Raw genomic sequence first — 27,135 nt, 5'->3', positions numbered from 1 at the left:
CAGGTCAATTCAGTTGCCAGTTTGCCACGTGTGTAAATGTGTAAACGTGGGCTGAGGTCTTCTTCCTTTCAGAAGAAAAGGCAGTATGGATTTTTTAAATTTTTTTTTAACTAATGTGATATCAGCTAAGAAGCATTTCCAATTTTACACCTCGTGTTCTGTTTACACCCATTTGCCCTGCTTCAACCCAGAGTGCAAGGCCGAAAGGTGAGAGCCGGGCTGGTTTTCCCCTTGGCAGGAGCAAAGCACCATCCAGCTCCTTGCCCACAGGTGAGACGTTTGCTAAAATCCAGCACCTCACATTTTTGAAGTATGGTGCAGCTGAATGCAACTGTATCACCAAAGTAACTTGTTTGAGAACTTAGGTTCTCAATTACAGCTTGTTTGTAAAGTACCACAGGTATTTAGTAGTACAGATAACATTTTTAACGTAACTTGTCTTGCTCCCTTTACCATATCTGCTGTTCACTTCCATGAGACCGGCTATGCAGAGGAAAACTGACATTAAAAAAAACCAAGCCCATATAAGAAGAAATAATCACATTTGATTTGAAGATGTTAACATCATTTCAGGTATCCTTAAAAAAAAAAAAAGCAAAGATCACAGTGCACAATAAAGAAATGTAACATTAATTGTGGAATGAGCAAGATGCTTTTGGAAAACTACCCTTTTAAAATACACATAAATTTAGGTTTGAATAGTCAAATATATGTTTGTACCTGCTCAAATTTGAGAAAAAGAAAAAGCCATCTTTTTCAGCTCTGTTAGCCATCATCGGGATTATAACCATCCCCTTCTTTCAAGCTAGGAGAGTAGTTTGCTTTAATAATAATAAAAATATAATCAGTAGGCTTATATTTTTATGTCTATCATCTTAAAATAGATTTATAAAAAAGTGTAGAATTTAAAATTACTATACACCTGAGAGAACCACAGCAATGCCATTACTGGTCCAATTTCCAATTGCACTGAATAGAAAAACAGGTTAAAACCTGAAAATAAATCTCCATGGATTCACTGCCATGTGTTTTGCTGTCTTCTCTTGCTTTGGTAATTTCAGGTATTTTGAAACGGTTTGCATCACCAGCGGCAACTCAACGAGAAGTGGCAGTCACATCAAGAAAAAGGAAACTATCCAAACGGTTCAGGTTTTAATTCCTCTGCCCTTGAGAACAGCTGTAATTTTCAGAACCAGTGTACGTATGTTCATGTTTGCTTGTGTCTGGAAGTTCAAGCAGTACTGATCATCAAATGAAACGTATTTCTCATTTAAGTGGGAAAATACCAACCTGGAACTAAGCTATGATCAGTTCTAAATCAAGCTTCTTCCAATGTTTTCCTTCTGTGATGAATTCTTGAAGTATCTTTATTATTTGAAGTGTTACCCACCCCCCCTTTTCTAAAAATTATTTGCAAATTATGGAGAGGGGATCTGAAACCAAGGTTAACCAAATGTTTTGGCTGTGGAAAAGAATATAAATCTCTCTCATAAATTTACATGTCAGCAGCAAAAAGACTCTTCAAGTGTCTTAACCACTGTACAGCTTGATAGTTTTAATACTTCAACTTTTTTTTTTTCCATTTCTCATTGTTGAAGAAATAATTTCACAATCTCAAATCAAAGTCAACACTGCAGTGAGGAGAGCTTTTCTACTTTATTACAAAGAGAAGAAGCCTTTATGTGGTCAGAAAATACAAGATTGATCTTTTTTTTTTTTTTTCTCTTCCTATGAAACGCTGCTGTTCAAACAGCCAGAGTGAATTGTCTCAGTTCACTTCTTTAAGTCCCATCACATTCACTTGGGTATGGATGTCCTTGGCTGCTGAAAATCTGGCCCTTTAGTGCACAGGGCGACAAAGTAGTCCCCTGACCAGCAGTTCCAGAATGTCCCGTTTTCATATATTGCATCCATGCACACCTCCTAAAAATGAGGTACAGCAGGGCAAACATTTTCCAAAATAGATGTCATATATATAATATATACACATTCGTACATACATACCTTTATTCATGTGATGTCCAAAAATTTAAAAAAAATGTACACATTTATTACAAAATCGTAACAAAGACTGGACAGTGTTTTGCTCATTCTGGAAAGATGAAGCTCAGTAATACACAACTCTGGAAACTAACCAGAGACTGTGGCAATATCTTTCTTCTAAACAGTCAGATATTCTTGCATTAAGCTTGGCGAAAACTGCCTTTCAAAAACAGAAGGGGAAGTAAAATGAAGGAAGCAAACCTTGCTCATCTTTCCAAATGAAATACGAGAAGGATCTTCACATAAAAATGCACAAACATTTTTTATTACCAATAGTGCTACAATGAACAATGCAAATTTTGTTGTCTAATTTTTTGTCTTTTTTCTTTTTTTTTTGTTTTTACATTTTGGAAAACTAAGTGGTAAACTTTTGTCAGTGTACTCGCTTGTCTTTACAGACCCAAGCTTGTCTGCTGGCAAAAAATAAAACAAAAACAAAATTCAGACCCTGCTCAAACTAAAGAAAAACAATTACAAATTTAGTTGTTGGGCAGCACATAATTAGTAAGGCAGGACCTCAAATGGTGACCCTTCGCATGAGCCAATTGCCAGATCCTCAAGGAATTAAAACCAGGATGCCTGAGCCACATCAGTTCTGCAGTTATGTTGAGTATTGTGCTGAGACAGCCATACCCCAAGAAAAGGGAAGTCTTTAGAAGGCTTGCTGAGCAGGGTTGTAGTTGAAGGTTGATGGCAGATGAGGCCTTTCTTCTAATTTGTCATATTCCAGATGGAACTCCTATGATTAAAATAAAAGACAAAACCAAATAAAACAACATATCAGTTACCTGTTGAGAACCATTCATTCTACCAGTCATACTTGAAAAGCAAAATACAGAAGAGATCAAATCCTAATGTAGCTCAAGGTAGAAACACAAGATTTTGCTCTCTGGGATTCTAGACATTAGTTACGAAAAAGTCAATATCCCAAGCCATTGCACCTGCAACATGTAGGCTCTCCACCTCTTTTTAATGTTACATTACTCTCTGAACCCTAGTTACGATCTCAAACCATATTTTTTTTTTTTTATATGTACACACGTCAAACACAAATATACAATCATGGCATGAGCTGAGTTACGAGTAAAAGCTTCTGTCTTTCCACAGTTTAGACGTACAGAGACTTATTTTGGATGACCTGAAGTTCTGGGATATTTTCTGCCCTACTTCCTAACCCAATGGTAAGTTAAATTAGTTGTGTTTCTCCTTAGTACAAAATTGGGAAAGACTATCTAAAATGCCAGAGACAAAATACTGAAACCTATTTAAGCCAGAATTTAACTAAATACTGCACTGCATTTCCTACTCAAGATTTAAGCTTCAGACTCACCCAACCCTCCTGCACATCCTCAGCTCCCTGCTCCTATATCACACTTTGCCAACATCTTTCATGACAAATTCTCCCAGCGTTTTATGAACAACCACGCAAAATAAAAAATCTTTGCCTAAGTACTCAAATACCACACCAGCTACTGGTTCATAAATAAGCAGCTTTATTGTCTCACCGACACAATCACCTGACTTTTGTTTGAGGGTGTCTGGTTTGCATAATTATAAAACATTTCAGTGATCCGGTAATTCTTATTCTGACTATAACAGCTACTATAAATCAGATTGTAACTACTCCTGATGTCTAAATGCATCCTGATTATTACACTGAAAAAAGCAGCTTCCCTTCCTGTGACCTTAATTTCTGCACACAACCCTAATTAGTGCACTTTGACATTTGGTGCTTACTACTTCATGCAAAAATGTACACTGACTTACTTAAATCTTACATTTTTCAGATCTTCTCAGCAGTTTAACTGTGTCTCACCTGCATTTTATCTTCACTCAAGAAACAGAGTAAGTGGAAGTTTCAGAATTGTTCATTAAGGGTACTTCTTGGTAATTCAGCAACAGCTACCTTGGACATGCACAGTAATTTATTCTGCCTAACTCATTGGAGAACCTCAGCAGAACATCATCTGTATCTGCAGAGCAAACTTACTCTGCTATTTTTACATACAGGTGAAAAAAGCTAAGAGTAGTAAACAGATTATTTTAGAACACTCCCTGAAGTGATTAAACAGTGTAGGATTTCAGTATTTACAGGCAATCTAAATTAAAGACCAAGTCAATGCAAAACCAGAAATAAAATGTAGGAAATCCAACTCTCAGACCTCTCATAAGAAAAAGCAAGGTCCATCTAGCATAGAAAGAACAGTCAGCATGGTAAGGAAACAAAGTAGGGGAAAATGCTAAGCATTCGGTAAGCCTGTATCCCCCAGGGAATGCTGTCCCTGAAGCTGGAAAAATCCTAGCCAAACCAAAGTGAGGTTACAGCCAGCTGCACTGAAGTGCTGCACATCTGCTTCATTTCTAGTTCCCCGCTCTCTGCTCCAACCAAGGGTATTTTTTAGTTGGTTGCTTGGTTTGGTTGGGTTTTTTTTTAATTATTATTTTGGTGGTGGGTTTATGTGTTTGGGCTTTTTTAGGTTGTATATACAAGTCAATTGCTTTTGGCATTCCTAATTAACACTGCATGCCAGATTGTGTATGTTCTCTTTTTTGTGCAGATACACACGTGTGCTGATCCTGAAGATGCCTGCTCCCTCCTCTTGTCAGAAGCAAGATCGAGGAGTACAAATCTATGCAGGTATTTTGGTGCCAAAGGCTGGTTTAGGTTGGGTGGATCTTCAGTAATTCTGAAGTCATTTTATAATAGAAAAGATCCACTCAAACTGCTCTCCCATTCACAGCTTTCAGAGTTTCCATTTTGCACATAATCATGGAAGGGTCTTGCAGATTACTATCTACCTACGGTCAGCCCTTGGGGAATTGCTTCTTTAACAAAATCGTAAACAAAGAGAAGGGTTAATAATAAAAGCTTCAATCAGAACCTCCACACACTCTGAAATGCCTTCAAAATTACCCATGAAAATGGCTACTTAAACCAGTAAGACAGTATCAGTAGCCTAAAAAGGGCTTTCCAAACCTAAGGTGGTTGCGTCCCTCTCTCGGCAGTCAGTAGTAGCTGCGAGCAAGGCGCGTGTCAAAGAAATGCTCGGTAGCTTCAGCAGTCCTTTGTGTGCCATAAATTGGAAGCCTCTCATCTAGAAGAGGGAATATGATTCCCTACCAACGTTTATTTAGAAGTACATGAGTTGATACTTCAAACTGTTATAAATTTTTAAAATAAACAGGCTTGAAACAGCCTTTTTGATTTGCATCCCTGTGGCAGCAATGCTCGAGTCCAATGTCCAGTAGTGTATAAGAACACATGAAGTTGTATCTGACAATACCAAAAAAAGAACTCATTGACCAAATTTTTTTGAAAACTAAAAGACAATTATTTATTACATATAGAAAAATACTTGTACTACAGGTATACTTTATGGTTTTGCTTTTGATTCCAGGGGCCACTGTGGTTTAGGATGTGAACAGCAGCACTGATATTTTTTAATATAAACAGATACAAATAAAATGTAAAAATGGCATTTATCCATAGACAAACATGTGTTAAAATGTTTTATTTCCACATGGAAATAATTATTAAAAATTAAATACCTTTTATTAACCAAGAGTAATGAATACTAAATGTGTGTGAAAACTTATAGCACATGTACGACACTAAAGAAATTGTTCTATGCAAAGAAATCCATCACTTCTTGTGCCATCCTGAAAACTTGTTATGATGGTCAAGTCACATCAGCCTGCACACGTACAATCAATAATAGGTGAGAATACTAAAGATAGAAGAGAATTGCCTAAGGTGACCCATAGCATTAATAGACAAAAGAGAAAGCTAGCCAAATAGGAAGTGTCCTGAGAACAACATATTCTGGGACTGTGGAAATCCACCAAGGGAGATGGTAGAAATCCCATGGCTAGCTCAAAAATTCCAAATGGGACTGAAAAAGCAGCATTTATACTGGCTTAAAGATGGACCCAGAGATCCAAATTTAAATTAAGGGCTGAATTAAAATGCTATGGCACATCTCTATTAGAAGAACAAATTTAACTTTCCAGGAATTATAAAAGTATTTCAATTAATACTGATCTTAAAAGGACAGGGAGTAAACTAATATAAGCAGGAACCCTTACAAGCAAATAAACACGTGGAAATTTAACCTTCTCTCCCATAAAGAATTCCATGTTTTCTAACTACAAAATCAAAGAATTTTATAAACTTGTTCCTTAAATGGCATTAATTCTTTTTACTTTTGAAGGAGAAATTCCAGACAGTTAACTTCAGACAATTTAAATCAGGATTTCAGTAAATGTGCAGTTGTAGAAGGCATTTTTGGTCTCCTATCCACTTCCCTCACTCTCTCATTTGTCTCTCTCTCATGTCTCCTAAACAACAACAAACTATATAGCCACATCCTCAGTGAAAAAAAATCGAAGTGTCTTTAACCAAAGTGTACTTTCCCCATGTCCTAGGATGAAAACTCATATACAGACATATCTGTAATCAGCATTTTTCCTGCATTTTGTTTTGTATCTAAGGTGAATTTGAAGTTTATTGTCATTTATATTTTTTCACTGTTTACTACCATGTATCAACACAGAATTAATTTGATTTTATCTCCTAACAGTTCAGAAATTGTCTCATTGCTCAGCTGTTTTGCTGCCTTTTATCTATTAGGAATATAAAAATAAAGCCTACAGCTTCATAAAAAAGTATATTATTTGATGTTTTCTTGAAAGAAGTTATTCAGCCTACTTTATTTGGCTTTGTTAAAAATCAAAATCAAGCCACACCCGTAAAATCCCATATAACCAAACTTAAGTGAGGAATGAGACTCTTGACAAACTATTTAACTTAAACAGACTCTCGGTAGGTGTAATGGTTGAATGTACGTTGTGAATTTATCTTTATTTAGCTTCAGCTTCAGCTGAACACACCACCTTGTAGGACAGGCTATTTTCAAAAGAGCACACCTCTTGCCAGGTTAGTGAATGGGAGCACTCCTCATTTCTCAATAGTGTTTTGGCATGTATCTGCATTAAAAAAAAAAAATCTTTGCTTTAGCAGAGAAGAGAAATCACAGAAATCGGGATCCAGCAAGGAAAAGGCATTGTACAAGATGGCCTTAAAAACTGAACTGGAAGGTCTTAGAAGTTGGAAGATACTGAAAATTAATTGTCTTTGGGGGAAAGCAGAGAAAATGAAGCACAATTCTATGAATTTCTTCAGCTAACAAGTTAAGGGTGAACATTACTGACAGTATTCATGGACAGAAAGGAACAAATAGATTATCAGAAGTAGGAAGGGAGAAGACTGTAGCTTTCAGGTTTTTTTTAATGCCTCTTGGCCTAGAATACAGAAAACAAGCACCATGAAGATATGCGTCCACCCTAAAAGAAGTGATTTATTTCAAAGTACTCTGATGTTCAAACAACAGAACACAAAAGTCCTGCAGTATGCTCAAGTAGAGCAAATATCTGAAAAAAAGCAAACAAAACTCCACAACCTAAACCCCCAAAAAACCCAAAACAAAACCAAAAAAACAAAACAAAACAAAAGCCACCCACCCCACCCCCTTTTTAATTCCAAAATGAGATATGGTAGCTCCCTATTGAATTTTCTAAAGCAAACCAATAAAATACCTGCAAGCACAATCTCTAACATGCCAAATAATGCTATTTTATATTTCTGTACTTGAAAAAAGCTTTTGATCTAAACAAAATTCATAATGTATGTTCTGCTTCCTTATACCTCCCAAAGAACACAGCAAACAGAGAGACATCTCCTCATTTTCCACAAACAAGCCAGTATTTTAGGCAATCTCTATTCCCTCACACATCAGAAATTAAGATAATGAACTTAAAGAATAGGAGATTAAAAAGTTTGAGATTTTTGGGGAGGAGGCTGGGGTTTACTTTTGTCCTTTTAAAAAATACATGGTTGACAGACTTAAAAAATCTGCACAAGGGAAAAGAGATACCTTAGCTACTTTCCTCCAGTTAAGACAGTCAAAGAAGTAATATGTTCCCCTCTCGTACGTATTGGTTTTCATTGTTGGCTCCATGCCGGGTGCCCTGGTGATCCATACTCGTTCTTCTTTGTGGTATCTCCAATCCCGGTTAAATCTTTCATTTTTAATAGGAAGGAAAAATAGTTTTTAGTGTTAGTTATCTGAATTTGACTTCATAAAATACAATTCTAAGGTTTTCAATCAAAACTATACAACGCATTCAAAACAAAAACAAAATTTCTAAGACATCGTTATACCTGGGATCTCATACCTCTTCCATGCAATTATTACACCTCAAACTAATCACATATGAAACTTTAAGAAGTCTGGTAGGTTCAAACAACAAATTCTTTTTATGATTATTTACTGCTTTTCATTTTGCTAAAGATAAGTTAGATGTTTAATGATGACTGGCACTTGCCACTTCTTCACAGTGCTTCATAGTAACACAAAATTTATGATACAGACTTTTGATTTCGGATATATGAATGAAAAAAAAAAAAGTACAAAATGGAACCAAGGTTGGAGGAGGTATTTAAAAAAAGGTTTCCAGCTTTAGATTGACTAAGCTTCTGTTTTCAGTGTCTAACTTGGGAGGTTTTTTTACATCTACTACTTCATTACTGCAATAGATTAAATCATATAAGACTGACAAAATAGTGTGAACGTACAGCTCTACTGCTGCTAATAGCTGTAATACATCTCCTCCATTCATGTAATAGAGATAAAACAGGAGATCTTCTCCATATCGGCCAAGTTTTATTGCAGCCAGCTGCAAAAGATTGAAGAAAATGAGGATGAAAAATCACAATAGATAAATGTTTTAAGACATACTATCCCACTTAAATAACACAAGGATACATCCAGAACGTGCTTCCATCCTAAGTGTGTTGCTAATGATACTCTAATATAACAAGAGTAATAATTATTAAAACAATAATTTTTCTTCACTTTTACTTAACCTTTCCAACTTTAAGATGCAACAGAAAAATAAAGAGAAGTAATGAATCAAGACAGAATTTTCTCCCTGCACCTGTGCGTATCCTCATCTACTTACTTTTTTTTTTTTAATTTAAAAACCCCAAACATTTACATGTATTTGCTCACTTCACGCTCTATTAAGTAACATTACTACAACTTCTCACAATATTTCTGAGTGATCCCTCTCACAGAACTACAACAGTTGAAAGAAAATACATGAAGGAAAAAATCCCTGTTCACATAGATATGGAAAGGAACAGATAAACATGAGAATATCTTGAACTGAAATTCTGAGCTTATCTCAAGAAGAAACATCTCAATTTAATATGGCATTTGAATATTACAGTATATGGATTATAACAAACTTCTGCTTTGCATGAAGGGCATACTCTTAAAAACATAATGTGTTTCTTCAGCTAACCGTGCCCATCCTCAGTTTTGTCTTCCCTTTCTTTATCTAAGGTGGAATGGGTGCATGAAGCGTCCAATTAGCCAGTTAGTACATCACCATTCCTAAAAAGACTGACATCCACAAAATGCACTGATTTTGAACATTATCTATCTGAAAGAAAATTTAGAAAATTACCGGTAATTAATTAACAAAAAAATAAGCGCACACACACACGCGTACTCACCTTATCCCTAATGTGAATGTTAGTTAAGTATTCAGATGGAACATGGAAGTCTAAAAAAGAATCGGAATTGATGCAACTATTAAGACATGTAAATGAATATAATTTGCAAATATTAATATTGAATTAAATAGTTATTTCTCTCTTACCTATATCTTGAGGTCGACACGGTGATGATGCCCAGGGTGATGCAAATTTGGGATAAAGATTTCTGAAGAAAAAGAAAAGCACAAATTTATTAAAAACAAAAATCAGAACAAACAAACAAAAAAATCCCCACAACCAAGCTCACAAACCTAAACACCATACCACACAACCAGAATCACTACCCGGGGTGAGAAGGAAGGAGAAAAGGAAGTTTTCAGCCCACTTTCCTAAAATAGTTACATTTATTAATTTTCTTTTTAATACATGGAGTAAGATTGCATTTAAACTGCTGTGGAAATCTATGGGGCCAAGATTTCCTTTTTAACCTATCATTCCTTTAACTTCGGTGCCAGGGATCCCAACCCTTTTTAGGGATCCAATTTTACACAGGTTTGCAATTTGTGTAGGAACAGTTGCCACAAGCCTGGTGGCTTCTGATTTATTAGCCTATGATTTAAAAGGTGAGAAAAAGCTTACACTGGCAGATGTTACTTTTTCTTTTTAAACTAACCAGGACAGAGTTTACTCTTCTTCCAAATTTCAGTGATGACAAATAAATTGAATCCCAGCACAACATGAACATAAGTTTATTATGATTTAATATTTTTCTTTTATACAGATTTTGCTAACATTTTTTTTAAAAAATGGAGCCATTAGTTTAATAAGGAGAAAACAATGAACCTTCCAACTCTACCACAATGACTGATGTACTGAGGAATGAGTTTTCTAATTAACAGTTAAAGTGAAAAGAAAATAAAGAATAAAAAGGGCTGAGCAAAATGTACTTTTGATAGGTACCTACAGCCTGCTTTTAATTATCCATGATAGCACGCTATTACAGCAAGTTTTATAAATTAAACTTGAGTATGGTACACTATCAAATCCTTCCTTCCTTCTTGTCAAGGGCCTAATAACTACTATTAAAAAAAGTAAAATACATATATATATATTAATCGGAAACCTACCAAACTACCTGAACACAACCAACTGCCAGCTGAGCTATATGGGCCAAAAACTACACTGATCAAGCGGTGTCAATCTTACTCTAGGCTAGTTAATCTTACTGTTAGTAAAAACTTATGCTTTAGAGGCTAAAGGAAGATTTCAATGGCAACATCTGCAGATGTTGAAAATAAGTAAACCATTCCTTCTGCTGAAAGCATGGATAGGCATTGCTCCAGGAAGAGGAGCGTCCTGCAACTCCATCACCTCTTGTGCCCTAGAGCTTTGGTCTCCTAGGGCAAAGAATCCAGGATTTTACAGACTTGGGACTGCAGCTCTGTATGCAATAAAAAACGAAGAGTTTGTGCAGTGTTCCCTCTATGATACAAATAAAACTCTACTAATTTAACATTTTTCAAGAAGGTATTTGGCAGCCTACAGTCTATTTGATGAATATTTCGGAAAGCTTCAGAACAGCTGCGTAATGTCTAAAGAATCAAATGTAGTAATGCCATATTTTTAAATTTTTGTTTATGTGGAATTTTAAGTTTTTCTAAGGAATTAGAAGCATATTTCTTAATAAAGAAATACAGGACTTTGCAGGCAATACATAATCATTCTTTCAACAACTGTAATAAATCTTAACCTACCTGCACAAAAAATTTATATAACACCAGGAGTTAGAAGGGTTAACTCAAACCATTAGAGAGATATACATAGAATACTAAAATTTTGTTTCTAACAGCACATTTATTGTGCTATTTAAGTCAGACTGGTACCTTTAGCATCAGAAGTACCTCACAAGGCAAAAAAATTCAGCTTTCTACATGTGAAATGCTTTTAGTTTTTAAAAAGACAATTCATAAAGGAAGCAAAAGATGTTTAATATAAGGCAAGATGGCAGGCCAGACACTGAGGACTGCGCAGACTGTTTGCGAATCTTTTTTGTAGTATAAAATAAAACCAGCTTTCTGATACAGAACTGTCTGGATAAAATATTAACCCTACCACCTCCGAGACCCATAAATATCCTATACATAGAAATTAAAAGTTAAAAGCTTTTAAAAATCCAGTCATTTGCAATACTGCTGCTAAGGAAAAGCAGCAGCATGCCAGGTATATATACTGCCTATATACAAAGACACACTAATAATTTGGATGCTGTATTCAGGAGCTGCATAACACAGCTACAAGTCATCACCACATCATCAAAGAATATTTAGTATTCCTCTGCAATGTGGTACTAGTTTTATGTACACTTTCCAATAGGTATGTTAAGCTTAAGCTTTATGTTAGTCTTTAAAACTAATGAGTAAGATTGAATAAAATATCAAATAGCATCACTACTACTATTCTGCATGCCAACATGTAGAGAAAGCAGCTATATAACCAAGTGATGTAACTAGATTCCACCTGTGTCTATAACAGCTCAAGAATTCAGATACCAATGTACTCGGAATTATTTTAATGAGCAAAGGCATTCTACTTTCAGCTGATCACCCTCAAATCATGTTTGAGCAATCTGTACTGAGAACAGCAAATTAATTCAGTATCACGCAGATCCAGGAGACCCATCTCCCAGTCAGTGCTGTAAGCTCTGGGACTACCAAGGACAACCAACCACCCATGGGCAGTGCAACTGTTCTTTGTGCATTCTCCTTATTTTGCGGAAGGGGATGGGAGTGAGAAACCACTGGATTCAATGGAGGAGCGACCTGCGTGCGAGACTAACGCTACAAGTGAAGAAGATGCTACATTAACGTAACACATTCTGCAGACAACTACAGACAAGTGTATTAGAAAGCTGACTTTGGATGATCGCTTCAAAATATCTTTAAAAGTGCCAATGGCATAACAATTTGACTAAGTTTTGATGCAAGCTCTACAGAAAGAATTTCTGGGAGTGGTAATTTCTAAAAAGTTACACCTCTAGAAAGAAATATGTGGAATCATGCCAACTATTTCAAGACACAAAAAAAATCAGGAGCCATTTTTCCTATGCTTTCCCTCTCACCTTGATATCCACATTCATCAATCTTCCCTGAACTCATGAATTCAGAGTGCAGCTCCATATAAATTTGTGAAACATGGAAACTGCGTGTGCGTATGCTGTTTGGTCTTTGTTTCATTAATATATTATGTGCAAACCTTAAAATGCATATACTGTTCTGTCAATTAGGCTAACACTACATAAATCCCTGCTGAAACAAAATGATGGGATATTCTCAGCTGAAAGTCAGAGTACCAGAAATTAAATTGCTCTCATCATTACAGTCACCTAGAAGATAAGCGGTTTTGTCCAAACCGATCTAAGTTCCTTCTATAACTAGTGAAGAGAGAGAGGCACCCTGGGCTGGTGATTCATCTCATCTATCTTAAGCACTTATCTTACCATTAGTGCAGACACTAATTGCTTTTCTCCCCACTGCCTCTACAGGAAGCCTAGATGACTAAACTTAGGTGAACTGAATGACTAGAAGTTATAAAACTACATTTTCGTTTAAATTAATCTTTGGTGCAGGGTAACACTGCAGATGCTCTGTTCATTATTACATTAATATAAATCAAATTTACCCCCCAAATTGTTGAGAGTTAAGTGCAGATATCCTCAAGGAATACTATTATTTGAAAAATAACATATACATGGAATTTATTAACAATACACTGTCAATTCCTTGAAGAAAGTCCTAAAGAAGTTAGAATAAGCAAAGCCATTATGTTTACTGAAAGCTTGCATAACAAGATCTCAGTATGCCTTGAAGCACAATTCTCTTGTTTATGAAAATTTTATTCTTCTGTCATTACATTTCCAGATTTTATTTGGTAAAATATCTTGTGGGTTTAATAGTCATGTGAGCTAAGTGAGTCTATTATGAATGACAGCATAATAAAACCAAAACTGAAGGTAGTACTAAAAGCCAGAAACTTACTCAGGAGAGTTGAGATTGAGACCTAGTGTTGTTAAATCACTTCCTAATGCAAGATGTACCATTCCTGGATCTGTCTCTGCTGCCCTGATGAATGTTAACAAGCCAATCATTCCAAACTGGTCCGTCACCATCCCTTGAGGAATGTTGGTAACCCGACCTGGGCAAGAAGAACAAATTAATTTTCTCCTTTCAAGAAGTAGAGGAATCAACAAGGTGATCTAAATGACTGTCAAAACTTTTAAAGAAGAAAAAGTGGAATAACACATACCATCAGGTAACACCTGGATCCCTTTTTTCTGCTGGTTGTTGTTTTGCGTAGTTGAACTTTTATCTCCAGGAAACTTGGGCCCATCTGTGCTGGATGATGTTTTGCCTGATGTACTCAAATTCTATTAAAAATAATTTGCAGAGTTGGTATGATGGAAACAAACCAAAATGAAAAAACTTGTTGACCGTATCTTTCAGTCAGGCACTCTAAACCAGTACATCAAGTCACTAATAAATTAAGCACTAAAATGGAACAAGGCTGAAGCTCTTGAGTTCTGTTTACAAATCTTATGTAATATTTACTACTGCCTAAAGTATACCTGTTGTACAGGAAGAGCCTACAGCTTGCAGTCTAAAAGGATAAGGAAATATTTTAGACCTGAGTTTGAATACACAATGGATATCCCAACTGCCTGAGACTAGAGGATATTTTGGACTCATCACATTGTTTATTTTTCCCAGACAGTCTTGCTCCTGCACAGCATTCCATGACATATCAACAGGTAACTCAAGCCAACTTCAGGTGCAAACAACATATAGTTGGCACATATGCAACTATCAGGAAAGAGATGTGAACACTATGTCTGGCAAGAAAACTGTGACTGTGCTCCAGGAGCCCATATACTGACAAAAGCTATCTTCCATAACTATTATTTCTTACTCTTTATCATTCTTTAAAACAAATCTGCAGTAACACAATGTAATCACATTTATTCCCTCCTTCCTTACCATATTCAACGCTAAATGTATCAGAACGTTTTTCACATGATAAACCTGACCACAACATTTGGGGGGGTAGGCTTCCCCCCCGTCCCTTTTTTGAACAGTTGCATTTTTCAGTTTTCACATCAGTTTGTAGTCACATCTACTACCTACTCATCAGTATTTATGCCACTCTGATTAACATTTTTTTTTGCAATTATAAGTAATAAAACAACCAGAAAATAGAACATTTTGTCAAATACTGTAGGAAACTGTTCTCTGCCATCCAAATTTTATTCACCTTTCATTTGTAATAAAAAAAATCAAATTTCATTACAAATCTTTTAGAGTAAACAATGAAAAAACCCCACAGTCTTATGATCTAAGCTATATACATAACACATAACTACAGCAATATTTAAGATACAGTGTATCCCACTAGTCTACAACATACCCATGAATGCAATGGTCTCTATTAAAAGAGCTCGCTCCCTGTGATTTCATTTCCTGATTAAGAATTTTACCTTGAAGTGATATTGGTACCTATTGTACCTAACTTTTACAGGATTTGACAGCTTTGAAGAAAGATGTCATAATATGTAAATTACTACCACTGATGAGAGACACCAACAGCAAAAAATGAGCTGGAATTGGCAGAAAAAGAAATTATGAATTGCAAAATTTGAAAAATATATATCAATTCTCAAAGATAAAAGTTGAGGTGTTCTTGCAAGTTCCTCCAGGGCCCCTTCCCAAAATACAAAAGGATACACAGAAGTCATATAAAATTAAGAAAGCAAGGTCACAGTGACTGTTGGGAACAAAAAACTTCCTGAGAAATTCCATTTACATAGTTATATATGAAATGCTGCTTATGCAAAATTTCTCGTTAATTTAGAGGGGCAAATTTGAAAATCTTATATTACAAATATAGTCACTGCCCATTTTAAAATATAATCATCAAAAGAAGTATGAACACTTAAGGTTTACTTACAGATTTATTGTCATCATTACTCGATGTTGGGTCTTTGTAGCTGGAGCCTGGTAATGCTGGAAAATCTTCATTGTGTATTGAAAAGTCCTGGGACTGCTCACTTGCTGGTTTTGTTACCATTCCAACTATCAGCAAAATGAAAGCAGGAATAACATTAAACCACTGCTAAGTAAAGAATTTTCTGCTGTTGATCTTGCTTATTGTCCATTTTCATTATGTGCAAGCTGTACAGCAGAAGTTACTTTCAAAAAAAAAAAACCCAAAAGACCAAACCAGGTAAACCAAAACAAAGCATATTCATTTAAAACATCCACACATATTAGACTAAAGCCTCTTATTTAAATGTAAGCTGAGAAACACTCCAGGTTAAATTCATAGACACATCCACTGCTTTAAGAATGAAGCCCAGTATTTTTACCAGGAACAGCACCTGAGTATTATCTAAATACTCAAATAATCTTTACAGGCATTATTAAAGCGGTATTTAAGGAAATCCACTGATGAAGGAAGGATGTACTGCTTTTAAGATCATAATACATTTTTCCTCCATCCCCTAATTGCATGAAGAATTTCTTAGCATAATCTCTTTAGAAGCACGTATTCTTAAAGGATGCCCAGCTAACTTGCAACAGAACATATCACCAATGAAATACTTGCCTGTGACATAAAGAATGACTCCTACTTTCAGTATGAAAACTGAAAGCATTTAGCCTGCAACTCTCAGTGCTCTGACCCTAATTTAAAAAAAGTAGGCCAGTCACATTGGAACATGGATTCTGACTACTGAAAAGCAACATTCTTTTTTTTTTTTATGCCAGTTTAAAAAAAACCAACCAACCAACCCAACCCAAACCAAACCAAACAAAAAACAACCAAAGAAAAGCCCCCACCATGCACCCAAGGGCAAATATTCTTTGCTGAGAGACAGAAAATACAGTGATTTGGTTGCAAACACTGCACTAGAGGAAGAGAAGACAGAAGCAGAGTAGGGCCTATTTTTCTGAAGTTTCTCAACAGATGTATAGGATCTAAAATAGTTCAGTAGCTGACAACATATATGACTTACTCTAGTATTCTGAAGTTACAGATCAAAATTCCTTTATTTAAGAAAAAAACGACTGAGTTAATCTTGTTTCTGCTTTTCACCCTTTTCATCCAGAGTTACTATGATTTCTTCCAGTGGATGAATAAAAATGATAATGAATTGTATTGCATATTCTTACTCTATCTAAAAATTATTTGAAGTCTAAATTTTCCTAAATAAGCTAAGCATGAAGAAAGTATGTATCTGCTCAGTTTCAAACCTTCTTTCTCTTGACCACAACCAAAAGTGCTCTCCACTTTTTCTTGCTGGAGATAGCATCCAGTGCATCTCATATCCCTATTTCTTGATTGTTTCTACCACCATACCCATCCCCTGCATTAAGCAGATGCTCAAGATAACTCTTCAGACAGAAACATTTCTTTCCCGGTGCACCACAGTCATGTGAACAGCTACGTTAGCACCAAAACAGGGAAATGGTGTAAGCACAGGAGCAATTACTGATTTTTTTTATGCAGCAGTGCTGCTGAATGTTGAAATCCAGCTCCATTCTGGAAGTACCTCTGTGTGAATCTCCTTCCTACCTTCTATCAATTTTCCATGTAATGGCTTCTCTTTCAGAGACAGACCAAATCTCATGTAAACCACAAGCCATATTAGTTCTGCACACTCAGTGTGACTTTTCCCTGTGCTTAGGACCACTTTAGTTGAACCTGTTTAGCTGTTTCTCCCACCTATCTTAAGCAGAGGGTCCTGGTTACGCCCAATCCATGAGACTATTTTCTCCTGATAATGCGGTATCTATTATTTCTCTCCAATTAAAGTTGGAGATATCTCTAAAAACACCAGCTTTTTATAGTTAGAAAACAATGGGGTGTTTCTGGTTGGAAATTTGACAAGTGTCACAAAAATAACTTTAGGTTATAAAAACAACTTTTCAGAGTAGCTGATGCAACATGCATGACAAAATCTACTAAAGCAGTAACAAAAAAGAGAGTATTGTGCTTCACGCTAAGCTTACCTGAATTTTTTCCAGACCCAAATAATAAGATTTGTATCCGCCTTAAAGTTTTTCCCTTTATTATTTTTTAAGCTGTTCAGCAAGAATTATATAAGGCACAGGCTTGGAATCTGACTGATAATAGTTGACACTTACGTATTATTTTTTTGAAATCAGATGTTCATCATAAGAGTGACAGCAAACAGTACTACAGTAAGTACTGCCAATAAACAGTGAAAATATATAGTATGTTTACAGCTGCTGACTTTTTACACAATGACATCTCTAATAATCAAATATTATTTCTAAAATTTACTACTCAGACTTTGACGGGTTTTGTACACATGCACCTAGAAAACAACCTATTGCCTAAGAAATGTCTAGAGTGAGCAGTTTGAGAGTAACCATACTATATGGACTGAAAACCCCAACCTCCTCTATTGATAGTGAAAATAAACCAGAGGAGTTCTAATACTTACAAAAGCCTGAGGGGAATCTCCAATCACAGAGATATTGACTATTTATTTTCAAAAATGAGACTTAGGAGCTCAAGTATCTGGCATTTTTGAAAAGACTACCTATTGTCTTATGAACAGCAAAAGGTGAATGAAGCAAATACCTATTTTGTTTGAAAAGCTTTCAAAACTATAGTCTTACCATAGGGTGCCCTTCCAGCTAAAGGGTTTATTAATGGAGTTGGATTGCCACTTCCTTCCCTTCTGTTTCTGTCTGCTAGTGCTGGAAAATCTGAGAGGTCCAGTCCTGTCACATTTTCACTTCCATCTACAATAAAAGCAGATATTTTAAATTCCCTTAAGTTTTTTACTCAAATATTTCATTAAGAGCAAGATAAATTTAGGATATATTTTCCTTCCTCTAGTTGATCTTTTTACACTTACTATACTTATTGCAAATAATTACAACCATTGTGTTATGAGACTAGCCTAAACAGCATCAAGATGTTCGGGAATACTAGCCAGCAGTATTTAGTAACAAGGTCTAGTTATTTTGAATTAAAGACTGAACACATAAAATACAGGCAGACTACCAAAATTACAGTACTAGGATAAGTAGCCTGTTTAAAACAATCTATCAAGATTCTATCTTGCTATCAAGAAGAAATCTGAGAGAAGATAATAACCCATATTAGCAGCAGCATCAAGGAGCATTTTTGTCTTTAGGTAAGGTAAGACGAAGTTGAAGCAGCTGTAGAGCCAATGCAGTGCAAGTTACATGGGAACATTTTTCAATTTGTAGCAGACAATAACACATAGATGAGGCCAGATCTGCAAATCTATAAAGATGTCACAAGGTCCTAGGGGATGCCCAAACCCTTCCACTCTGTGATGTCACCAGCACCTCAAGTGGCTTCATATACACAGCCACCTACAGAAATGCGAGCATGGACAAACCTAAGGCATTTATGTACGAGGATATTTTCCGATCTCCAGTTCATTAAATTCAGGTGAAGAAGTAATTTCCAGAGAAAAATCACAACTGAAACAACTTCTCTGATCCACTTTTCAATTCCATAAGCTATTTTGCATTTCTAACCAACTAGGTATAATCTATAGTCATATGATGTACTTTGTCTTCAAAAGTATTAAACTCCACTATTACGAAGTAGAAACAGTTTCATAGCACCACTATTGGAGCAGCATTTCTACAAAACAACTGCAAATTATAACAAAGTTGCACTCCAACAGACTTATTTAGTCAAAGATATCTCTATTGTACTTTAAGATCAGCATTACTCAGAGTAAACTCACCTGTTCCATTAAAAATGTTACTTGATAAGGAGTTATTCATTCCAAATGCCTGATTCCTGTTCATCCCAAATCCAGACATACTGTGAAAAAAATCCAGAAAGTCAGACAAATGGGTATACATACTTTGTAATTTCCAGTGGAAGGCATAAAGGGAAAAAAAACCTCCTAAGACACTGAAATTATTTCAAGCTTAAGCATCCCACATTAGCCTAAACTCAGATCTAATTATTTTCCTTTATAATTCCAAAAACTCCAAGCAGCAGCAGGTACTGCTCAATCAAGACAACTAGAATGACTTCAAAATAACTTAGTTTTTTAATAGTGACTGTGTCTTAAGACATATGTCAACCAACGAGTTATGACAAACATGATTGTTATTCAATAATTTCATAGAGGAAAATGAAGCAGCAGTAAATGCAACCGCGAGAAGTCAGACTGCAATCCATTCATTTGCAGGTGCGAAGCTGGATCATGGAAGTGATCAGGTTTGTCCTGACTCAGTTATAAGCTGAACAGTTACAGTGTGCAATCATCCCAGGTTGGATGAGGCTTTGGGCAACCTGGTCTAGTGGAGGGTGTCCCTGCCCGCAGCAGGGGGGGTTGAACTAGATGATCTTTGAGGTCCCTTCCAACCCAAACTATTCTATGATTCTATGATCACCATGTACACATGGCACTATTATAAGCATAGGGCTGGTTTCTGCCACGCAAGCATACCAGCTAAATTGAAGTTTCATATAGTCGAGAAAAATGTTCGAATATCATATAGGACTACTGTGGTCAGAAAAACACCCTCACAAATGATTCACTTCATTCTGTGAGAGCTGGAGATGTTGAGAAGCCCAAAGGTAGGCCCCAGCTGAGTGAAATTCTGAATTTCTGCCCTGTGGGAAATCACAACATTCATTTTTTCCCCGTAACAGGATGGAAGTTGATGTTCTAGAAGTTCCCCTAAATAAAAGTGTCAAATGCTCCTACATGGACTTTTTGCACAGTTACAAATCTGAAGCATTTCATTCCAATTTGAAATAGCCCTAAATGCTTCATTTTGGATTGAGACATCAAGAAAGAGAACAGTTAGTCAAGACTAGTCCTGTCCTGCTTTGCTTCCCCAGGGTGGCGTACTTGAAAGACATCCAGATCTTTGACACCTCACACATCTGAAGAAACACATTCCTGTTATCATCTGTGAATTCTAGACCTGGTGAGAGCACCAACAGGAGTAAACTCAATCTTGAGGGCATATAATCTAGCCTGATGACAGACAGTATTTCTCATGCAAAGGTTTTTTTGTTTGCTTTTAAATAACCATATTAAGAATTTTAGGCATAAGAAAGGGATTAGGCCACAAAATGCATGCTTCTCTACAATTATTTGTAACCTGTTTTACCAATGTAACTAAGAAAGGGAAAGTGAAGTATTTTTTATGTTCAAAAACTTAAAAACTTTCATTGCTCCAACTAAAGCAACCATTCAGAAAACACTTCTTGGAAGTCACATAATTCATGCACCTGTCAAGGAAACACTGTTTTTTCCCCGAGTATAATTTCAAAATTTTGTTAAATATGACAATTAACAATTGGATATATACTACTACTACACTTCTGTAGGCTAATAAACTGTGGAATAAGAACTTGTCATTGTTCCAGTTGTATTTCCTTCTCAACTTGTAAAAGTTGTAGCTTCTTGAAAATTAGATCTACAATGCAGTGAAAGATGAGGATTTTAATTCAAATGCTCCTACAGACAGGAATTTTGTTATCTACTCTACAGCTGAACCATATTTAAACAAGTACTTTCTATACATATATCAATCTCCAAAATCATTGTCCTCTGCATGTGGAGTTTTTAAGTATATTTCTATTTCAATCTTTTGTGATGCTCAAGTTTCAAAAATACTTTAAAATTTAAAATTATCTTTTTAAATTATCATCTCCTTTACTTGCTGCTCTACATCACAGGAAAGAAAAGGCAAATTCTATGTAATCAGAGGCAAGATACAGAGTCTCCTCACACTCCAAGAACATAAACCGCTACCACCAAATCTCTATTGCTGTGATTGAGAAAAGCATTTTTATGCCTGTATCGCAGTGTGAAACTACAGAACTAAATAGCCTGAACAAGTTTCGGATAACCTTGACATTAGTTTTCACCTTCTTTTATCCATTTTGTAAAATACTGGACTGGGTTAGAGGTAGCACCTGACTGCCATGAGCTTGTTTATGCTCCATGTAAAAGTCAGTCCCCTAAGGAAGGGCCTGAAGGGAGAAAAAGGACAAAACTGGCAGCACAGAGGTGGTGAGGTTGTGGAATGAAGCCTGGAAAGCAGTCAGCTGTGTGAAGCTGTGACTACACACACTAAACAGGATTAACACACTTTTTACTACAAGTTTATCAGTATGAACTAAGTATAAACGCAGCACCAAAACAAAGTTAAAGCCTAGTGACTTATGATGTTAGACTCTTGCCTAGAGTTACAGCAGAAGTGATTGGGAAGCTTTTGGCATCCAAATGAGCGCCAGATCCTTAAACGAATGGCAAACCACTGTTCTCTGTATTATTCCAGAATTTACAGTAGTAAAATACTAGGACCCTACTATGTCTGAATCAGTTAACTAATCTTCCAGAATAACTATTGTGTTTTTAAATCTTGTCTTATTTCTCCCCAAACTCATAGATGAATAGTCTTAAAATGGAAGCACATACCCAAAAATCAAGATATGTTTCAAAAACAAACCTAGGAGCACATAAGAAACATCACATATTCTAAAGAAGCAGCAGTAGAAATTCAATAGTCAGAAGCAGAATTTAGCTTAACGGCCTCAAAAAGCTTGCGTGAATATTAAAAGCAGCTTCACAGTTTATTGCCAGGAGACGAGAATACACAAAGCAGCTTTCGAGCTTTACTCTAATGGATAAAAATTAGATTTCCAGAGCAGCATTTAAACATGTCCATGGCTGTACAGGGATGGTCTGACTAAACAGCCTTACCTGTTCACAGTAAAAGGTTGTCGAGAGGGTTGCTGCTTTGGCATACATATTATGCTTGGAGAGCTTCTGTTGGGGCTGCCTAACCCTGAACTGCTCATGCTGTTTGTCCTGCTGGGAATTCCAATGCCCTGACCAACCTGGGAGTGGTTCATCATATTCCTAGGATTCATAGGCAATATCCCCCTGAAAGAGAAAAACCATCCACAGAGATGAATCTGTACAATAGTATTTGGTTACTCATTTAGATTACTAACGTAGGATGGACTCTGAGCTGTTGCAACTTAATTTGAGCTTAGCGTCAACACAGTATGTTTGGATTACTCTCTATAATTAGCATAGTTTTGGATTTCTTCAGAAATACCAGATGACCCATTACATACTAATCAAGTCCTTGGTCAGGTTTCGATAAATACTTAAGTATTATGCATTTGAAAAGGTGTTATAGCTCTTTTTTTAATGAGCGTTTCAGACCTACTACCTTAAAATTCTTACAGGGTGTATATGACATCCATACAAAAATTTTAACTGTACATTTACCAGAACAATCGAAAACCAGCCTTTTACATTCTGAAGCAGAATTTGCCAGCAATTTGTCCTTTACATATAAAAATCAAATACTGTCTTACAGTAGTCCTATCTTACTGTTTTACAGCATTATTTCCCTAACACAGACAGTGGTCAATAGAAACTAATTTTCTTCTTTTTTAATTAATCAGACCGTAAAGTAGTTGAGATAAAATATGCAGAACATTTAACAAGTGCTCTGCAGAAAGACACAATTGCAGAAATATTGGCTATCAATAAATACCTGCTCGGAGATGGAGGCGTGTGAAGTGACATTGTTGGTACCCCTGTTGTTGGCGTTACGTGGCTCGGTAACTGAGTGCCTTGTGATAAGCTGCGATTTAACTGAGGGGTATTGTTGCTCATTCCCCTCATTGGAAGGCCTAGTGCACCTATTGAAAAAAAATTCAGAGGGGTGGAGATATAGAGCAATCAGGAACAAAGTCTTCTCCATCAGGTGTAGATGGAAACAATTTATGCTGACAACCTACAAAAAAGTATAAAGACTGAAGTGCAGTGTAAAAACTAAGCCCTTGTTTGCATAGTAGAAGCCTGATTATCTCAAATTTAGCCCTGTTTCTGTTAAACTTTAGAAAGGGTCTTTAAGGAATTTCTGTATTTGAATCACTAGCAAAATTTTTTTTCCTTTGAGATGCATACTGTAAAGAACGCTTTCAGTTTTGAGTTTTTGATGAGGACATAGAAATCTACAAATAATCTCAAAAAAGGCAGCGTTTTGAGAAAATTAATAACTGCACTCACGAAACACATTAACTGCTTTTGAATAAACTGGTATATATCTGGCCAGTATTTAGAACACTGATCTGTCTTGTTAAAAATTAAACAAATCTTGAATAAAAAAGAAAATTATTAATATTTAGATAACAATAACATTGCTTTTAGGACAACAAAAGCAACTTTTTAGGCTAGTTCTCTGTAAAGTTTAAGTTGCTTCTTTTTGATAACAGAACTTCAGTGTCCACTATCAAGTCAAGTTAAATCTTTTGAGAAAAGAAAACAAGCAGGATTTTAACTGCCCTCTATTAGCATTTAAAAATATACAGAAGATTTTTAACATTGTGATCAGAAGTATCTTCTACACAAACAATCGGGTGTGACAGAATAAAGCAAGCACTTCAGTGAGGTAAAAAAAAAAATCACTTTAACTCAGAACAGCAAAAAACCAGTTGCTGCCCGTCTCAAAACATCCGTGAACTTTTATGAAGTTTCTTATTATTCTCACATCGCTTTTCTGTGTTTATGAAGTTTCAGAATGGTGTTCAAAGACAAGAAAAAGTCATTTAGTGCAACATATCAATAGAAACAAACAGCATATAAAATGTGATAGCTCTAAGTAACGGTCCCTATTGCTTTGGCACAAGGCTGCTGAGGTAGACTCACATAACTCAAAACCTTATCTTGCAGACCAAACAAAAGAAAAATGATGATGAATCAGCGCTCTCCCATGGTAGATCACCCCTGCAGAAGAGCTGAATGTGTCAGTGTATAATGTGATTAAGTACTAAGAATGCAAAGAACGGACACAGCATACGCTCAGGTTATCATTACGGACAAGGTCTGAAGAAACCTCCCAGTTGTTCAGCTCTCACAGTTTTAAGAACTGCTGTCTGTCCCTGTCCTACCCTACAATTTGCAATCCAAGAAGTTTGCAATAACACTCCAAGTTTTGCTAATGCTCAAATTTTTCTCTGTGCATTCAGATTAAGAGTGTGACTTGCTATAACAAGCCTCCTAAGACTTCATTAAATACTGATTATATCAAGGTATTCACTGTAAATATTTTGGCAATTTGCTGCATCAGAATAATTTCAATGAGCATAAATATTATAAATAATATTTCACACTGATTAAGAATTAGGTGGAATTTTAAAAATAAAATGGTAAATAAAAAAGATACATACACTTCCAAACTTGATACAGTACACTGAAAAACATGATTACGATATTCAGGTTAATTTTATGCAAGCATTGGTTTCAGCAAAGCCAGTTTTACACTGATAGTTATTTCTCGGCTTGTTGTTGGCTTTCTTTACACTAGAATTTTTCATGAGTAGGCTATTACAGTGAAGTAGAACTATATTCCTGTGGCTGGCAAGTAGGGGCAGTAGAAATATTCACCATAAGGAAAAAAAAATAAAAATCTTTTTTCTCAAGCTTCCTTTTTCCACCTTTTTAACTGAGACAAGAGATCTGCATGGGCTATATTGGAGGCTGATCAATGAAGTGGCCAATTTTCTGCCTAATAGTTAAGTTTAAGCTACATTAACTCTGTAACATGACATCTTGCTAAATGGCTAACAGCTACCAATCTAAAAGCGCATAGGCATTATCAGCTTTGTTTTTCCCAAAAGTATTTTCTTCATAAGCATTGACTTCAACACAGAAGTTTCTCGCCCCTTTTTCTCAATATTTGGTAGAAACTGAACCCCGATAATATTTACTTTCCAGTTTTTAGCCATGCATATATCCATGTTAGAGAGATTATGTCCTAGGCACCACAACCAACTGAATCAACAATAAAAGTTGATGAAAAAAGTTAATCTTAAAAATGAACTACATATAACTGTGATAAACCGAATGAACAAACTACTTCAGTATCTTTACATAGTTAAGTCTGAAAGGTTCAGTAGGGTCAGATTCAGGACCCAAAAAGCCAAGAGCAAAACATGACTCTCAGGCTAGCCAGAAACTACTCATATAAATCTCAGTAGCAAAATCAAATGCCAGTTTATATTAGATGGTCACTAATCAACAGCCACTGAGATGGTAAAAAAAAAAAATCACTACATTTTTTTTAAACTATTTGAAGAAAGCCAAAAGAAGTTGTGAAGGCCATGCATCTAGCAGACAAAACTTTTAGTTTATCCAGATAAAAAAAGTCCACTCTCTTTTTCTTAGAATCTGAGTCAGATGCACTTGGCAAGAAAGTTGCAAACACTCCACAGTGTACAGTGATGAAACAAAGACATTCACAAACCGATTTTACTTCCGTAAATGTATCTAACTGAGATTATCTGAGTCAATTTCTGGATGCACCTCTCAGCTACAAGGAGGTTCAGTTCTCAGTGCTGGCCCTTAAGTTAGGTGGCTAGCGTTACACGCTATGACTGCTGTTCTATAGGTCTTCTGTTGCAACAGCAGACACAAGACTGGCAGATACAGAAGAAAATCTTCAAGGTATGGAAAAGAGAAAAAAAAAACAGTGGTGCAGAAGGCAATAATCTTACTGACACAGTTCTTTGCCAAATTTGAGTTGCCAAGCAGGTACACAAGATTTAATTTGCTTCTGCAGAGCATGAAATATCAGTTTTAATTTAAGGTATAATTTCCTTCTTTTCTTTACATATTTTTCTGAACTGGGCTTATTTTTGGCCCAGCTCACTTTCTTTAGTTTTTCCTTCAGAGAGTCACAGTTAAATCACAGACATTCCTTATAGGATGGTTACATTTGGATATTTAACAGCTATACAGTGTCAATATATGACACTTCACACACTAAACACTGCAAAAATGCATACTAAGCAAAGCAAAAATACATCTTAAAAAAAAATATAAATCACACAAATAAGGAGACGTAGTCTTTCTTACAATCACCAGAAAACAAAGCCATAGGCATGTTCTCTATCTAAAGAGCGTGAAACTAGGACATATTTAGCATAAAATAAACATATCACCAATAAAAAGAATTCTTACTTTGTTGCCCGTATAAACTTGCCCCAAACTGAGACAGCTGACCTGATGTTGATGGTGATGCCAGCATCTGAAATGTAAGAAGAATAAAAGATTATTAAAGACACAAAGATATTGTGCTATCTTACCCTGAAAGTTTACAACATTATATTGTTTTGCCAAGAAAGCCAAAACAGCAACTAAAAATTCCTTTTAAGTCATCAAAAGTTCTAGAAACTCCTCAAAATATCTGCACAGTAACAACTGTAACAGTATATTAAATGCCAATAAAAATTTATGACTTTACATGTATAAAAACAGACTTTCTTTTGCAACAAATAGCATAGAGGAAGAAGATCTAAAAGCTTTCAGTTTTTCTACCCTTGTAGCTGAGACACCCATCTTTACAGAAGAAGGGATACTCAATTATTTAAATCAGGTACAAGGCTTTTTTCTCCCCCCTGCAAAACATGCATCA

The 27,135-nt window shown here is 35.8% G+C and overlaps 1 protein-coding gene across 14 annotated transcripts in view; it reads right to left on the bottom strand.

Annotated features, from left to right (window-relative positions):
* Positions 1-1,637: 1,637 nt before the first annotated feature.
* The window catches only part of CNOT2 (CCR4-NOT transcription complex subunit 2), a 90,561-nt gene continuing 65,063 nt past the window's right edge, over positions 1,638-27,135 (bottom strand). For 6 of the 14 annotated variants that reach the window (XM_054841033.1, XM_054841027.1, XM_054840998.1 and 3 more), the window contains 14 exons: positions 26,682-26,748; positions 23,212-23,359; positions 22,404-22,586; positions 19,413-19,492; positions 18,301-18,426; positions 15,602-15,726; positions 13,907-14,027; positions 13,639-13,795; positions 9,769-9,830; positions 9,623-9,672; positions 8,678-8,778; positions 7,977-8,121; positions 6,970-7,029; positions 2,807-5,317 (listed from right to left, as the gene is read on the bottom strand). In XM_054841033.1, the coding sequence (XP_054697008.1) occupies positions 5,216-5,317; positions 6,970-7,029; positions 7,977-8,121; positions 8,678-8,778; positions 9,623-9,672; positions 9,769-9,830; positions 13,639-13,795; positions 13,907-14,027; positions 15,602-15,726; positions 18,301-18,426; positions 19,413-19,492; positions 22,404-22,586; positions 23,212-23,359; positions 26,682-26,748 (1,527 nt within the window). In that variant the 3' untranslated portion in view covers positions 2,807-5,215. Of the gene's footprint in view, positions 2,783-2,805; positions 5,318-6,969; positions 7,030-7,976; positions 8,122-8,677; positions 8,779-9,622; positions 9,673-9,768; positions 9,831-13,638; positions 13,796-13,906; positions 14,028-15,601; positions 15,727-18,300; positions 18,427-19,412; positions 19,493-22,403; positions 22,587-23,211; positions 23,360-24,889; positions 24,913-26,681; positions 26,749-27,135 lie in introns of those variants that run through there. The other 8 variants (XM_054841015.1, XM_054841088.1, XM_054841096.1 and 5 more) reach the window with 7 other exon arrangements.

This window comes from Grus americana, chromosome 1, assembly GCF_028858705.1.
Source record: "Grus americana isolate bGruAme1 chromosome 1, bGruAme1.mat, whole genome shotgun sequence".
NCBI classification, from domain to species: Eukaryota; Metazoa; Chordata; class Aves; order Gruiformes; family Gruidae; genus Grus; species Grus americana.
The sequence above is the reverse complement of the archived record's forward strand: the minus strand, read 5'-3'. Positions and strand labels throughout refer to the sequence as shown.